The 15,443-nt window shown below is 45.6% G+C and overlaps 1 protein-coding gene across 2 annotated transcripts in view; it reads left to right on the plus strand.

Moving 5' to 3' along the window:
* The window catches only part of LOC138964733 (ERC protein 2-like), a 65,806-nt gene extending 53,207 nt beyond the window's left edge, over positions 1 to 12,599 (plus strand). For both annotated transcript variants that reach the window (XM_070336767.1, XM_070336768.1), the window contains 2 exons: positions 11,423 to 11,596; positions 12,146 to 12,599. In XM_070336767.1, coding sequence (XP_070192868.1) covers positions 11,423 to 11,596; positions 12,146 to 12,313 — 342 coding nt within the window. In that variant the 3' untranslated portion in view covers positions 12,314 to 12,599. The remainder of the gene's footprint in view (positions 1 to 11,422; positions 11,597 to 12,145) is intronic.
* Positions 12,600 to 15,443: the final 2,844 nt, after the last annotated feature.

The raw sequence follows: 15,443 nt of genomic DNA on the forward strand, positions 1-15,443 counted from the left end.
TTTTGTGCAGGCCCACGTGCTCGATGAGATATTTAAAGATGACATGTTTTAAGGTGGTGGGTGAGGGGTAGCTGACATGTTTAGTGCACCGATGCTTTCTGTTTGCAGCCTTCCTTCGTTCGTTCGTTTCGTTCGTTCGTTACGTTCCCGTAACATCGGCACGGCTGACTCTGGCGGGAACTGTTGAGGCTACGCTAACCAGGAGACCGGCTAACCAGCGGACCGGCTAACCAGCGAACCGGCTAACCAGCGGACCGGCTAACCAGCGAACCGACTAACCAGCATACCGGCTAAGCAGCAGCAGCAGAGATAAAGCTAAGTGCACCATGTCGTACGCACCCCGTTGACCACCGTTGTCTTTTCGTATCTATGATTTCATTGGAGTAGTGACAACGTGGGGTGTGACCCCTGCACGAACTAGAGCTTTTCGAACAGAACATTCGCATTTAACTATATTTACACGGGTTCAGCGTGTTACTATAATTTTCTATATACTACTGGCATTTTGTCAGTGAACACTGTTTTTTTACGTGTTGAGAACGTAAAAGGAACATATTTTGAGTGAAGGCTCGAGGGAGGTGGAGAGTTTATACATAAACAGGCGTCTGAAACTTATACTTTTGTTGACTCTATTTAATTGTATGCCTGCGAGAGTGGATCGTGGTGTGGTTAGTTAATTAGTAGTAATTAACCGGTTCATAATCACCTTGAGTGATATATTGAAACGTGACACATGGGGGCCAAGCCGGGATCTACTCAGTTAATTTCCAACTGATAAAGACCCACCAATTAAGGATAACTAAGAGCAGATAATCTCGTCAGTGCTCGACTTATTTTCTGCTTGGTGCTACCCTTTTTTGTATAGTTTTGATCATATACCACACCTTAAGCGATTCACATCTTGCAGGAAATGTAAATTGTAATTTGTGAGTTATTGTATGCGCTAACTGTGATTATTTCCCTTTCCTTTGTTTGTGAATCTTTGTTGTTGTACGTTCAGAGTTTTCCGTTGCAGAGAGCTGAGCGGGGTTAGCGGATTTGTTATTCGTTTTACTCAGTTTTCTCTACATTGTTGTTTCGCATTCTGTAACAGGTTACATTTCTACCGTCTTGTTTTACTTGGATTGTTCTCCATATTTTGACTTTGTTGGAATTTTGGGGGGGAAGGGTCCGAGGACTTCTGTCCTAACCAAGGCTGTGGGAGACACTTGGTTTCACCGCAAAAAGCAGCCGATAAAGTAGGCCACGGCTGTGGGAAACACTTTGTTTCACCGCAAAAAGCAGCCATAAAGTAGGCTACGCGATTTGTTCTACACCGTTTGGATTTTTCTTCTGCATTTTCCGGTTGCTGGATTTTTGTATCCACCGCTTTCATCACCGCGTGTTCTAGCTATAGCTGCGTTAGACTTACTTTTGTAATAAAGCTTTGCTAAAACTAACCATGGCTACAGGGGGATCTCCTACGAGGAGAATAACTTTCGAGACTCCTGGGAGCGAGCAACCGACTGAGCGAGACGCACGCGTTAGAGCCCGAAGTGTTCTAAAACGCTTAGAAGCAGAACGGAAGGAAGAATTTGAGCGACTGACAAGAAAAGAAGAACGTGACCGACAGGACAAGAAGGACGAACTTGACAGACAAGAAAGGAAACGACAGGCTGAACGACAGGCCGAACGTGACCGACAGGAAAGGAAAGACGAACGAGACAGACAGGAAAGAGAACGGAAAGACGATCTTGACAGACAAGAAAGGGAACGACAGGCCGAACGAGACAGACAGGAAAAGAAAGACGAGCTTGACAGACAAGAACGGCAGGCCGAACGTGACAGACAGGACAAACAGGCCGAACGCGATCACCAGCTAGAACTAGCTAGGCTACAGGCAGAGAAGGGTACGCTTACTCAGGCTAGCGCGCCGACGTTTGTTGCCGACCGTACGAGACTGCCGACGTTCGACGATGACAAGGACGAGCTCGACGACTTTTTACGCCGGTTTGAGCGCATTGCATCTGACCAGAAGTGGGAAGAGGCCACGTGGGCTAGCCGCCTTAGCACCTGCTTAAAGGGACGCGCATTGCAGCTCTACAACGCTTTGGAGGACGACGAGGCGAGAGACTATCAGGCACTTAAGAAGGCGTTACTCCAGCGCTTTAACCTGACTGCTGAAGCCTACAGACGACGTCTGCGTAACAGCAAGAGACTGAGCGGCGAGCTGAGTCATCAGTTTGTGGCACGCCTTAACCTCTACCTGCGGCGCTGGGTGGAGATGGCCGAAAAGGACTGGACCGTCAACGACCTTGCCGACCTCATAGTCATGGAACAACTGATGTCCAGCCTGCGACCTGAGGTGGTGACCTTCGTGCAGGAGCACCAGCCCAAGACTACTCAGGAGGCAGCCGACTGGATCAGAGTGCACGAGGACGCCCAGGCGATCTCCGGCAAATCTTCAGGCTCACGGCCAGGAAAAACGGGAAATTCGGGTTCTTCAGGACCCAAGGACGGGAAGGACGATCAGGGACACAAGGGATCGAGTTCCAGAACTGACATCCAGTGTTACTACTGCAACAAGCGGGGCCACGTGAAGAAGGACTGCCACAAGAGACAGGCTGACCAGAAGGGCGTTCACTTCGTTGGCAGTGAGGAGTTCAGGGACGTCACGAGCTCATGCACCATCCCACAACTCTGCGTTCCGTGCTCCAGGAAACATTTCCAGCCCCACTGCAACGTCTACGTTAACGGAGTGAAGGGCGAAGGTCTGCGGGACACAGGGGCAGACATGATAGTGGTTCGGGCGAGTCTAGTTCCAGCTATGGCCTACACAGGAGACAGCATCAGGGTGAGAATGGCCGAGGCATCTCACGCTTACGACTTGAACACGGCGGTGATCAAGGTCGTAACCCCGTTGTTCACGGGGACCATTGTGGCCGTCGTCATGGACGATCCTCCATGCGACCTGCTCATTGGAAACCGGGTTCAGTTTGTGGACGGCGTCACCAGGGAGGTTCCCGTTTATCGGTCTCCCGACGTCATTTCAGTGCTCACGCGGGCACAGGCGGAGCGAGAGGACAAACCTCTCAAACCCCTACCTGCTGCACGAGCTGCCCTGGGGAACGTGACCCCCGCGCTTCTCGCGAAGGCTCAGGATTCTGACCCGACCTTAGCTACTCCTCGGGAGCACGCGAAGTCGGGGAAGGTGAAGCTGAGCGGGAAGCATGGGAGGTCAAAGTTCCTCAGGGACAAGAAGTTGCTCTACCGTGAGTTCAGCAACCAAGAAGGTACATTCAAACAGGTTGTCGTGCCTCGCGAGTTTCGCGAGGGTGTCATGGCAACGGCACACGACTCGATTCTGGGAGGTCATCTTGGTACCAAGAAGACCACGGATCGTGTCTGGCGCCACTTTTACTGGCCAGGCATCTGCACGGATGTCCGACGTTTCTGTGCGTCCTGCGATAAGTGCCAGAAGGTGGTTGCCAAAGGAAGGGTGAGGAAGGTCCCCTTAGAGAAGATGCCGCTCATCGACGAACCCTTTCGTCGGGTGGCAGTGGACATCATCGGGCCCATCTTGCCTGCGTCTGAGGACGGAAACAGATACATTTTGACCATGGTGGACTACGCTACTCGATACCCAGAGGCGATCCCTCTGAAATCGATTGAAGCCACGCGAGTAGCTGAGGCTCTGGTTACTATGTGGTCCCGGCTGGGAATTCCATCAGAGGTACTCACCGACAGAGGCACGCAGTTCACGGGAGGAGTGATGGCGGAGGCAGCACGACTGCTATCACTGGAGCAGCACTTCACCACTCCTTACCATGCTCAGTGCAACGGACTGGTGGAAAGGTTCAATGGCACCTTGAAGACCATGCTGAGGAAACTAGCTCAGGAGAAACCACGCACGTGGGACAGGTACATCCCAGCATTGCTTTTTGCATACCGCGAGGTTCCTCAGGAGAGCTTGGGCTTTTCCCCATTCGAGCTGTTGTACGGCAGACAGGTACGCGGTCCCATGGCTATCCTGCGTCAAGCTTGGACGGACGAAGAAGCTGACGAGGAGGTGCAGACGACAGCGACCTACATCGTAGAACTCAGGAACAGGATTGAAGAGACCTGCAAATTGGCTCAAGAGAACCTGGGAAGAGCAGCACAGCGTTACGCGCGAGGATTCGACCGCAAGGCACGGCCGCGCAGCTTCAAGATTGGAGAACGGGTGTTGCTACTTCTACCTGTCAAACACAACAAGCTACAACTGCAGTGGCAAGGACCTTTTGAGGTGACAGCGAAAGTGGGCCAAAACGACTACAGGATCGTCATGAACGGGAAAGCACGCCTGTACCACGCCAACCTGCTGCGCGCCTACATAGAGAGGACTGCCTACGGGGAAAAGGACAAAGTGACAGAAGCAGTTGCTGTCGTGATGGACGAGACAACGGAAGAACAGGGAGGAGGACGGGTACCAGTTTGTCCGCTGGAGGCTAGTGAGGATCTCACGGACGTGCACATCTCACCTGATCTTGGGGACGACCAGCAGGCGGACCTGCAAGAGATCCTGAAGGATGCAGCACGGGTCCTTACAGACATACCACTTCAGACGCATCTAGAGGAGTTTACCTTCGACTTGCTGGAGAAACAGCCAGTGAGGACGAAGCAGTATCCCATGCCTCATGCCCAGAAGGAGGTGGTCAGGAAGGAAATCGCCGACATGACGAAGTTGGGCGTCATCGAGCCAGCGAACTCTCCCTACAGTTCACCAATTGTGCTTGTAAAGAAGAAGGATGGACGCGTCAGGTTCTGTGTTGACTACCGGAAGCTGAACAAGATTACGGCGTTTGACGCGGAACCCATGCCTGATGTGGACTACCTCTTCAGTCACTTGGCCAAGGCCAAGTACTTTTCCAAACTGGACCTCACCAAGGGATACTGGCAAATCCCAGTTGCCGAGGAAGACCGCCCAAAGACTGCATTTACCACTCCATTCGGCCAGTTCCAGTGGACAGTCATGCCTTTTGGTCTACAGAATGCAGGTGCCGTCTTCACTCGCATGATGAGGAAACTTTTGGAACCATTGAAGCGCGAGGACATCAGCAGTTTCATCGACGATGTGCTGATCGCGACAGAGACATGGACTGAACATCTCGACGCCCTGCGCGACGTGTTCGGAAGGTTGAAGGACGGAAATCTGGGAGCTAAACCGTCCAAGTGCTACTTGGGATTCCGGGAATTGTCTTTCCTGGGTCATGTTGTCGGCGAGGGATTGCTCGTTCCAGAGGACGACAAGATCCAGAAGATTCGGGAGGCGGAGCCACCGCGCACGAAGAAAGAAGTCAGGTCTTTCCTGGGCCTAGCCAGCTTCTATAGACGCTTCATCCCGCACTTTGCCGAAATCGCTCTACCACTGACCAACCTTACCAAGAAACTACAACCGACCGTTGTAGTGTGGACTGAGGAATGTAGCTCCGCATTCAACACCCTGAAGAGGCGACTCACCAGTCAGCCTATTCTCCGACTACCAGACCTGAACAAGGACTTCGTGCTGAGGACAGACGCTTCAGGGAAGGGACTTGGGGCAGTGTTGCTTCAGGAGACAGAGGGGTTTTTGCACCCTGTTTGCTTCGCCAGCCGTAAGCTGACCTCGGCCGAGGCAGCGTATGCAACGGTTGAACGCGAGTGTCTCGCCATTGTCTGGGGCATCCAGAAGTTCGAAGCGTACCTGTACGGACGACCTTTCTGTCTGGAGACGGACCATCAACCTCTGCAATATCTTCAGGTTGCAAGGTTGGCAAACGCCAGACTTATGCGCTGGGCGTTGATTCTCCAACCGTACCAATTCACGGTACGCGTCATTCCGGGCGCCAACAATGTTGGAGCTGACTTTCTCTCTCGGGCTGTAGAGGAGAACATGACTGTGAGCGAAACCGAGGTTTCGTCTTGAAGAGGGGAGGTGTGTCACGATCGGGTGACAGAGACCAAGAAAGCGTCACTCAGTGGAGTGCCTGTTCTGGGTCAATGTATGATAGAAAGCGCCTGTGCGTGATATTGGACACAGCAGAGTTTTTGCTGACAGTGCTCCCGAGCACGGATGTTTTGAAACGCACGAGCTTCACAGTGCAGGTTTCTGCTGTCATAGGGCTGACGGTTTTTTTCGCTGACAGCGCGCACGGGATTTTCAGGGATTGAGTTTCTCGTGTCTTTTTTTCCTGCTTGGGGAGGCAAAACTGTGTATAGCTGGACTGGTTTGGTGACAAGGTCAGTCACGTGTATTTGGCTAGGTGGTCTGTCAGAGACTCAAGGACGACACACTTGACACCCAGCGGCAGAAGGGGAAGGACCTAACACACAGTTACTAGAGTATGATGGTTTTTCACCGAGTATCATATTCGGCACTCTAGGGGAACTTCCACAAGTTATTCCTTTCCTCTGCCACGTATTTTGCTGAGGACAAGTCGTCACATTTCCTTCGTCGGCGATGGCTTTCGCATAAGGATTCGACAAGGGGTTCTGGACGTTTTGGGTCACTGTTGACGAACAGAGACTGTTCCAGGGAGGAGGCGGACTTTGCTTCCATTGAGAGTTACAATCATAGGCTTTTGAGGTAATAAATCATTATTTAACGCTGTTGATGAGTCTGTGTTGTGGAATGAAATACTCTCTGTTGTTCTTTCCAGGTTAGCGCATAATTTACTCTCTGTGACGCTAAAATACTAATCTGTATATGGTTTTTGCAGATAGGGAGAGAAGGACGGAAAATGGCTGTTTTGTTGTTGTAAAAAGTCAGTTTTGTGCAGGCCCACGTGCTCGATGAGATATTTAAAGATGACATGTTTTAAGGTGGTGGGTGAGGGGTAGCTGACATGTTTAGTGCACCGATGCTTTCTGTTTGCAGCCTTCCTTCGTTCGTTCGTTTCGTTCGTTCGTTACGTTCCCGTAACATCGGCACGGCTGACTCTGGCGGGAACTGTTGAGGCTACGCTAACCAGGAGACCGGCTAACCAGCGGACCGGCTAACCAGCGAACCGGCTAACCAGCGGACCGGCTAACCAGCGAACCGACTAACCAGCATACCGGCTAAGCAGCAGCAGCAGAGATAAAGCTAAGTGCACCATGTCGTACGCACCCCGTTGACCACCGTTGTCTTTTCGTATCTATGATTTCATTGGAGTAGTGACAACGTGGGGTGTGACCCCTGCACGAACTAGAGCTTTTCGAACAGAACATTCGCATTTAACTATATTTACACGGGTTCAGCGTGTTACTATAATTTTCTATATACTACTGGCATTTTGTCAGTGAACACTGTTTTTTTACGTGTTGAGAACGTAAAAGGAACATATTTTGAGTGAAGGCTCGAGGGAGGTGGAGAGTTTATACATAAACAGGCGTCTGAAACTTATACTTTTGTTGACTCTATTTAATTGTATGCCTGCGAGAGTGGATCGTGGTGTGGTTAGTTAATTAGTAGTAATTAACCGGTTCATAATCACCTTGAGTGATATATTGAAACGTGACACCGACTCACGGCATCTCAGATTTGGCCAGGCATTTACATGGGACAAGACCATCCCTCCACTTGGGCACATACCAAAAATCAACACCTTGACTGCTTGCTGTGGTGAACTAGAACTTTTTGATTAATTAATTTCTCAAAACTGATTTATTAAACAAACCTCACTGTGCACAGTGAGCACACAGGCTATATGTGACCCTCCACCACGGAATGAGTCACATGTCACCTTTGCATGATTTTCATATTTTTACATTTTATCCTAAAGAGTTTTTTTATGCTCTATCCAGGGGTAAAAACCGTTTCAGAAAAGAGTGAAAACTGTTTGAGTTATAAGCCTGTGACTAAGGTGACCCTCACACTGTTACCAGACACTCCCCAGACTTATATTAAGCCTAGCGCAGAACCGTGCGAGGTGGGCAGTGAATTGCGACTCATTTCGTGGTGGAGGGCCGGTCACAGAGTTTGTGACCAAGGGAGATTGGACTTATCCCATGTAAATTCCTGGCCAGATCTGAGACGGTCTTATCCCATGTAAATTCCTGGCCAGATCTGAGACGGTCTTATCCCATGTAAATTCCTGGCCAGATCTGAGACGGTCTTATCCCATGTAAATTCCTGGCCAGATCTGAGACGGTCTTATCCCATGTAAATTCCTGGCCAGATCTGAGACGGTGAGCCAAACAGTTTACATGGAAAGGAGTGTGCCTTTCTGTCAAATTTTGTATGGACCTCCTGTAAGATATTTTTGGATCAATTCAACAGGGTGAATTCAATTATCATAGCTTATATGCTAATGACAAGTTTGAGAAATCCTGCAGGATATGTGGTCCTCATTCATAGAACAGTTTGTGTTGTTTTTTAATACTATTACTAGAACATGCACTTTGTTCTGTTGTTATGTTTTGTGGATATACCGTCATTGATATTAAGCATTCTTGTAAGTGTCTGTTTTATGTTGTAGTATTTTGAACAGTTTGATGGATCCTAAGTCTACTAGTGCCCTTCAAGTGATTGACACTTTTTCAGTCTAGTGATTTGCATCATCAGTACAGTGATTTTTTTCCTTTTTGATGTGAGTGAGATACAGAGCATTTACAGTTAATGCATGCTCTGAGGAATCAAGTTTTGTGCAATATCGTTCTTCTTTTGATTTTGTTCACAGACTTTGCATTTATTATTCGCGTCGGTGGAACTGGTTGATTGTCATTGCGAGGAGGAGTAAACACAAATTAAACTGCTGCTTTTTTTCAGTGTTACTCTCACCGCAATTTTTAGGTCATGTATAGTCAGACTTCAATTGTGAACAGATGATTTTCCATACAAAAATTCTTGAAACGAGTGTATAGGACTCTGAGTAATAGGAGCGGATTTTACCCCTCCATAGGAGCTGGTTTTGACCCTGTACTGGGAGCAAATGGCAATGCTGTTTTCTTCTTTAATAATCTCTTCTCTTTCTCCGTTCCCTGACTCCAGCCCACATCTCCGAATCCACTGAAAATCCACATTTGATCTGGGTTATCAGAATGTCAGTCTATCTATCTACCTTTCCCAGTTTTCTTGAAACAGATAAATAAGTTTTTCATGCACAAAGAAAGATGTATTTTCCTTGGCAAAGCTGTATATACATGTATATGTGTACAAAATAATGAGAGAAAAATATTCTTTACTTTGCTGTGACCTGTGATGAAATATTAAGGCATAAAACAAAACAATCTTAACCATTAGTTGGCCCCCCCCCCCCCCCCTCCCCAACTAGACCCCTTTGCCTGGGCCTAAAAAAATAATAATTGCATAAAAAAAATAAAAACCTGCATCTTCAGAAACAGGTCATAAGCTGCCCAATCCCTAACACCCCATTCCCCCCCCCCTCCACTCCACCTCTGATTTGCCAAAGTTTTCTTGCCATTTTTATAACCACCAAAGACAGTAGTGAATTGGCTGTAGATAATGTAGAAATTATAATCATAATGTAGTCTTTCGGATGAGACAAAAAACTGAGGTCCCTTCGTGTACACTACATTGGGGTGTGCACGTTAAAGATCCCACGATTGACAAAAGGGTCTTTCCTGGCAAAATTGTATAGGCATAGATAAAAATGTCCACCAAAATACCCGTGTGACTTGGAATAATAGGCCGTGAAAAGTAGGATATGCGCCGAAATGGCTGCGATCTGCTGGTCGATGTGAATGTGTGATGTATTGTGTAAAAAAATTCCATCTCACACGGCATAAATAGATCCCTGCGCCTTGAGTCCGAGTCAGGAGATACGCGCGCGATATAAGACTTCATATAACATGTATCGAGTGATTCCTTCTCTGCTGATTCATTTTTTGAAGCATAATGGATGTGTTTATATTAGGCTGTGACATGGTACAGAACGAAAATGTCTTATACGTGTTATTTGGGAGAAAGTGCCAGTAAAAATGTGTATGTAAATATATTTTGTTGTAAACATGAGAAGTATTATATGTCAGAGAAAATATACAAAGCTGTAAAGGTGACCCTACACATGACAGTTTGCTGTATTATGTTCACTATGTCGTCATGCCATATTACTGGAAAGTAAATAAATAAGTTCAAACCTACACCCATATATAGCAGTCTGAGTTGGGTTTTTTTTCTTTTGATGTAAGTGTGAGGTGTATGCATGACTATGAGTTGATATGGAGGAGTAAACACGGTTGCTAAAACAAGTTTTATATTTTGTAAAATCCAAACCGAATTTCAACCCCCGAGGACAAATGATAATGATGTACATGTGTTAGCACTTAAATCTTACACTAAAAAACAATGGAGTTGAACATGGAACAGGTACATGTCGTTTGGAAATTATGTACAAAAGAAAAGGATTCAATACACTACTTGAACTCTTGAAACCATTTTTACAATAACCAGCAGAGATGATCATTTATTATATATAGTTATAGTACAGTGTAATGAAGTAATGGTATAAAGATTCAATTTCTGGACATTTCTGCCTGCTGGTAATAATACACTCGGCTTTCTCATTTCTGAGTAAAAAAAAGCCTGGCTCATATTAGCTTATCAAACTTTGTAACTTGAATTATTTTGCAACTGTTTATTTCATGTTTCTAGGAAATATTTTCTGACTGGAGTAATCAAACGCTTTTCTGTGTTGTGAGACAAATCCTCAGGTTTAGTTGCATGATTGTTTTTCACTTAATGTTGTCCTTTCTGTTGTCTTCCTGAATCATCTTTTTTTCCGATTGTTTCTTGCACATACTGTTGATCATATAATAGCAAGCAATCAGAGAGAGGTGATACCACAAAGAAGAAAAAAGTCTTTTGAGGAGAATGATGATGCATATTATCTGTAGACATTTAGATTTCCGGCAAGTTGATCTGTTTGGCTTATTAACTTATGTTAATCAGTGTTAGGCAAAGCCAGTAATGTGACAACAGTAACAACAACAAACACATAAATAAAATAAAAACAAACAAGCACAAAAAAAGCACCCAAAAAAAGGACAGGTGAATAGTTGTAAGGAAATAAACAAGGAACAGTGACACACACACACACACAAAGAATGATGACCTAACATGTGTTTCACAACAGCACTGTCAGTCTTTCATGTACACAATACTGTGTAACACAGAGGCACACACACACGAGGTTATATATGCCCGCACACACACACACACGCACCCACACACACAGGCATGAGTTTACGCACACACACACACACACCCACACACAGGCATGAGTTTACGCGCACACAGTCACACATGCATACTGCCACACACACACACACACCTACCAGAACAAAGGCTCACCCCCCAACCCCCCCCCCCCCACACATACACACACACACACACCACCACCAACATCACCACCACAACCAACACACAGAAAGTGTACTAACTAAGTAACTCTCCAAGTAGCATGACAGGTGTGTAATTCCACAGGTGGTGCGAGTGATCAGGAAGCTGGAACACAGCAAGAAGCGACTACACACGCTGGTGGACAAACTGCGGACAGTCTGCACGGACACTGACCCTTCCCTCATGCAAGGAATTCCCTCCCCTGTGCTGGGTCCGCCCATCGACTTTGCCAACCTTCGCTCTCTGTCTCTCGAACAGGTAAAAAACAAAAGTTGATGGAAAAAAAATGTGTTTGGATTTTTTTTTTTTTTTTTTTTTTTTGCGTCTAAGGGGGGGAAAATGCATAGAAAAGAGAGGAAGAAAAGCCCCTACTATGCAACGGCCCATTAATTTTGCCAACCTTCACTCTCTTGTCTCCCGAACGGGTAAAAAAAATAAGAACAAAGATTGAAACAAAAAATGTGTGAATGTCTGTGTGTGTGTGTGTATATTAATGTGTATGTGTATGTTTGCTTGTTTGTTTGTTTGTGTGTGTGTGTGTGTTCGTGTGTGCGCGCGTGTGTGCGTGTGTGCGTGTGTGCGTGCATGGCGTACGGCTGTGTTTGCGTGTGTGTGTGTGTGTGTGTTCGTGCATGCGCGCGTATGTGTGTGTGTGCGTGCGAGCGTGCGTGGCGTGCGGCCGTTTTCACTAAACACGCGAACGAACTTGTGACTAGACGAACGGAGAAGACCAAATGAGCGAGTAAATAAAAGAAAACAAACTGAGAAACTAACTAAAAATAACAATGTTTATTTTTTCCTTCCCAGTTACTTCTGGAAGCGCTGAGATCTGAGGACGAGTGTCGATCGTTACAAGGACAAGCGAACTTTCTACTCCAGCGACTTGGTACACGTGCACCCGAACTGCTGCAAGCCTTCCTCGCCATCTTGGACTCCTCCGACACGGACAGCTGTACCAGTTGCCAGAGTAACTGATGGGTGCATGTGCACCTATGTAGTGATTTTATAATATATGTCTTTCAGCAGTTAAAGTTGAAAGAAACACTCATGGATCATGATGAGAACATTTCAACCAGCATAATATCAGTGAATGTGGTTTGTAATAACTCACTGGAGACTGAAAAGGAACCTCGACAACAGAATCAAGACAGAACGGAGCAATTCACAAAGAGAGAGAGAGAGAGAGAGAGAGAGAGAGAGAGAGAGAGAGAGAGAGAGAGAGAGAGAGAGAGAGAGAGAGAGAGAAGAAGAAAAACAACAACCATTGAACAGTTTTACTTTGCAGCAGATTTCGGGAACAAATTAAAGCCCTGAGAAAAAAGAAATAAACAAGTCGCGTAAGGCGAAATTACTACATTTAGTCAAGAAGATTGTTTGACAAAAATTGTAATCAATTTGATTGAAAAATGAGGGTGTGACAGTGCCGCCTCAACTTTTACAAAAAAGCCGGATATGACGTCATCAAAGGTATTTATCGAGAAAAAGAAAAAAACGTCCGGGGACATCATTCCCAGGAACTCTGTCAAATTTCATAAAGATCGGTCCAGTAGTTTGCTCTGAATTGCTCTATACACACGCACAGACACAGACACACACACACACACACACACACACACACACACACACACACACACACACACACACACCACGACCCTCGTCTCGATTCCCCCTCTATGTTAAAACATTTAGTCAAAACTTGACTAAATGTAAAAAGTAAAAACAAGTCGCTTAAGGCGAAATTACTACATTTAGTCAAGCTGTCGAACTCACAGAATAAAACTGAACGCACTGCATTTTTTCACCAAGACCGCATACTCGTAGTTTCGTCAGTCCACCGCTCGTGGCAAAGGCAGTGAAATCGACAAGCCAGAATAGTGCGGTAATGGTCGCGCTGAGCGGGATAGCACGCCATTATGTACCTCTCTTCGTTTTAACTTTCTGAGCGTGTTTTTAATCCAAACATATCATATCTATATGTTTTTGGAATCAGGAACCGACAAGGAATAAGATGAAATTGTTTTTAAATCGATTTCGGACATTTTATTTTAATCATAATTTTTATATTTTTAATTTTCAGAACTTGTTTTTAATCGAAATATAACATATTTATATGTTTTTGGAATCAGCAAATGGTGAAGAATAAGATGAACGTAATTTTGGATCGTTTTGTAAAAAAATAATTTTAATTGCAATTTTCAGATTTTTAATGACCAAAGTCATTAATTAATTTTTAAGCCTCCAAGCTGAAATGCAATACCAAAGTCCGGCCTTCGTCGAAGATTGCTTGGCCAAAATTTCAATCAATTTTATTGAAAAATGAGGATGTGACAGTGCCGCCTCAACTTGTACAAAACGCCGGATATGACGTCATCAAAGACATTTATCCAAAAAATGAAAAAATATGTCTGGGGATACCATACCCAGGGACTCTCATGTCAAATTTCACAAAGATCGGTCCAGTAGTTTACTCTGAATCGCTCTACACACACACAGACAGACATACACACACACACACACACACACACACATACACCACGACCCTCGTCTCGATTCCCCCTCTATGTTAAAACATTTAGTCAAAACTTCACTAAATGTAAAAAGCATCACCCACTTGAAACAACACAACATTGTTGCTTTCACTCGCGTACAGGGTTGAACAGCTCCGATAGATTTAAATGTATGCTGCAACGGGGTAAGTGTGGATACATAATTATGCAGGTACAGTTCTGACGCTAAAAACTAATGGATACGTTCACGTCGTTCACTGACTTACTTCCCGCGTGATATTTTTCATATCATGATTCATTTCATGGTGGCACCTTGCATTCGCTTGCAGAGTTGCCGAGCATTACTGAGGGCACTATTTGCGTATCCCACAAGCTGCGACAAAAACAATATATATACTCAGTTTTTCTTCTTCTGCGTTCATGGGTTAAAACTCCCACGTACACTCGTGTATTTTTGCACGAGTTGGTTTTTATGTCTCTGACCGTTTTTACCCCGCCATTTATAGGCAGCCATGCAGGCTTTCGGGGGAATATATTCAGTACATTTGGATAAACGTCAAAACACTTGCATAATACAAGAGACGATTGGAAGATGCTTTCTGTCATCCTGAACTCAGGTCAAAATGAGTTCGGCTCATTCTTTCCCTGACAGGATGCCTTGAGTTTCCTTGTCTGGCAAGGAAACCGATTTTTTTTTTAACATATTTAGAGCTTTTTGTAATGTATTATTGATATAAGCAGATTCGCGATCGTCGATAATGATTTTTCATGGTGTTTTGTAATTTTTAAATTACAAAGGAATTGATATGTAAGACAGTTTCAAGCGAGCTATTTTTCGCGGCTGTATTTACTGTGCAAACAACTCTAAATATGGCAAAAGTGTCACGTGATAATCAACCGTTTGGTTTCGGCGTTCACTGGAGCAGACGATTTTTTCTGTAACCAGTTGACAGTGATGAAACCATGTATTACGGTCTCCTTCCGGCAGCAGTCCCAAAATGTCGACTTGTTTTGACCTTAAAACGATGTCTTTATCATAACTGTGAAGAACAGAACGGAGATCACTGTCGAAGTCGGCCAATCTGCAATCATTTTCGTCTCGCGAACACTGAGTGATCTCAAATTTAGATCATGCTCGCGAAAACGATATGGGAGATAACTCTGTATTTTTGTTTTGATAGATTCGCGTAGGACTGTAGCGTCCGGTCAGGCGGGAGAGAATGAGCCGAACTCATTTTGACCTGAGTTCAGGATGGCTTTCTGTGTGCTGTGTGTCCGGCGAAGACTGACGCTTTGCGTGCAAGTGTCTGACCAGGCGGTCTGCACTGGCTTTCTGAACGGAGAGAGGAAGGGGAAACTGGAAAAGTGCATGTGTACCGACAGAGTACGACGTGCACGCACATTTCGGACGAAGGAAACGCAGCAAGAAAAAAAATCAAAACAAAAATTAAAAATAATGGGACGTTAGCAATGTGTGACATTGTGGAATACTTTGCGCTGCATTAAAAAATATATTACGCTGTGGTGTTAGGTTCACGAGAAACATTTCTGCGGTAGTTCTGAGAGCAAATTTTGCTCATTAGTTTCGCAGTGTTCGT

Source organism: Littorina saxatilis, linkage group LG4, assembly GCF_037325665.1.
Source record: "Littorina saxatilis isolate snail1 linkage group LG4, US_GU_Lsax_2.0, whole genome shotgun sequence".
NCBI lineage: Eukaryota > Metazoa > Mollusca > Gastropoda > Littorinimorpha > Littorinidae > Littorina > Littorina saxatilis.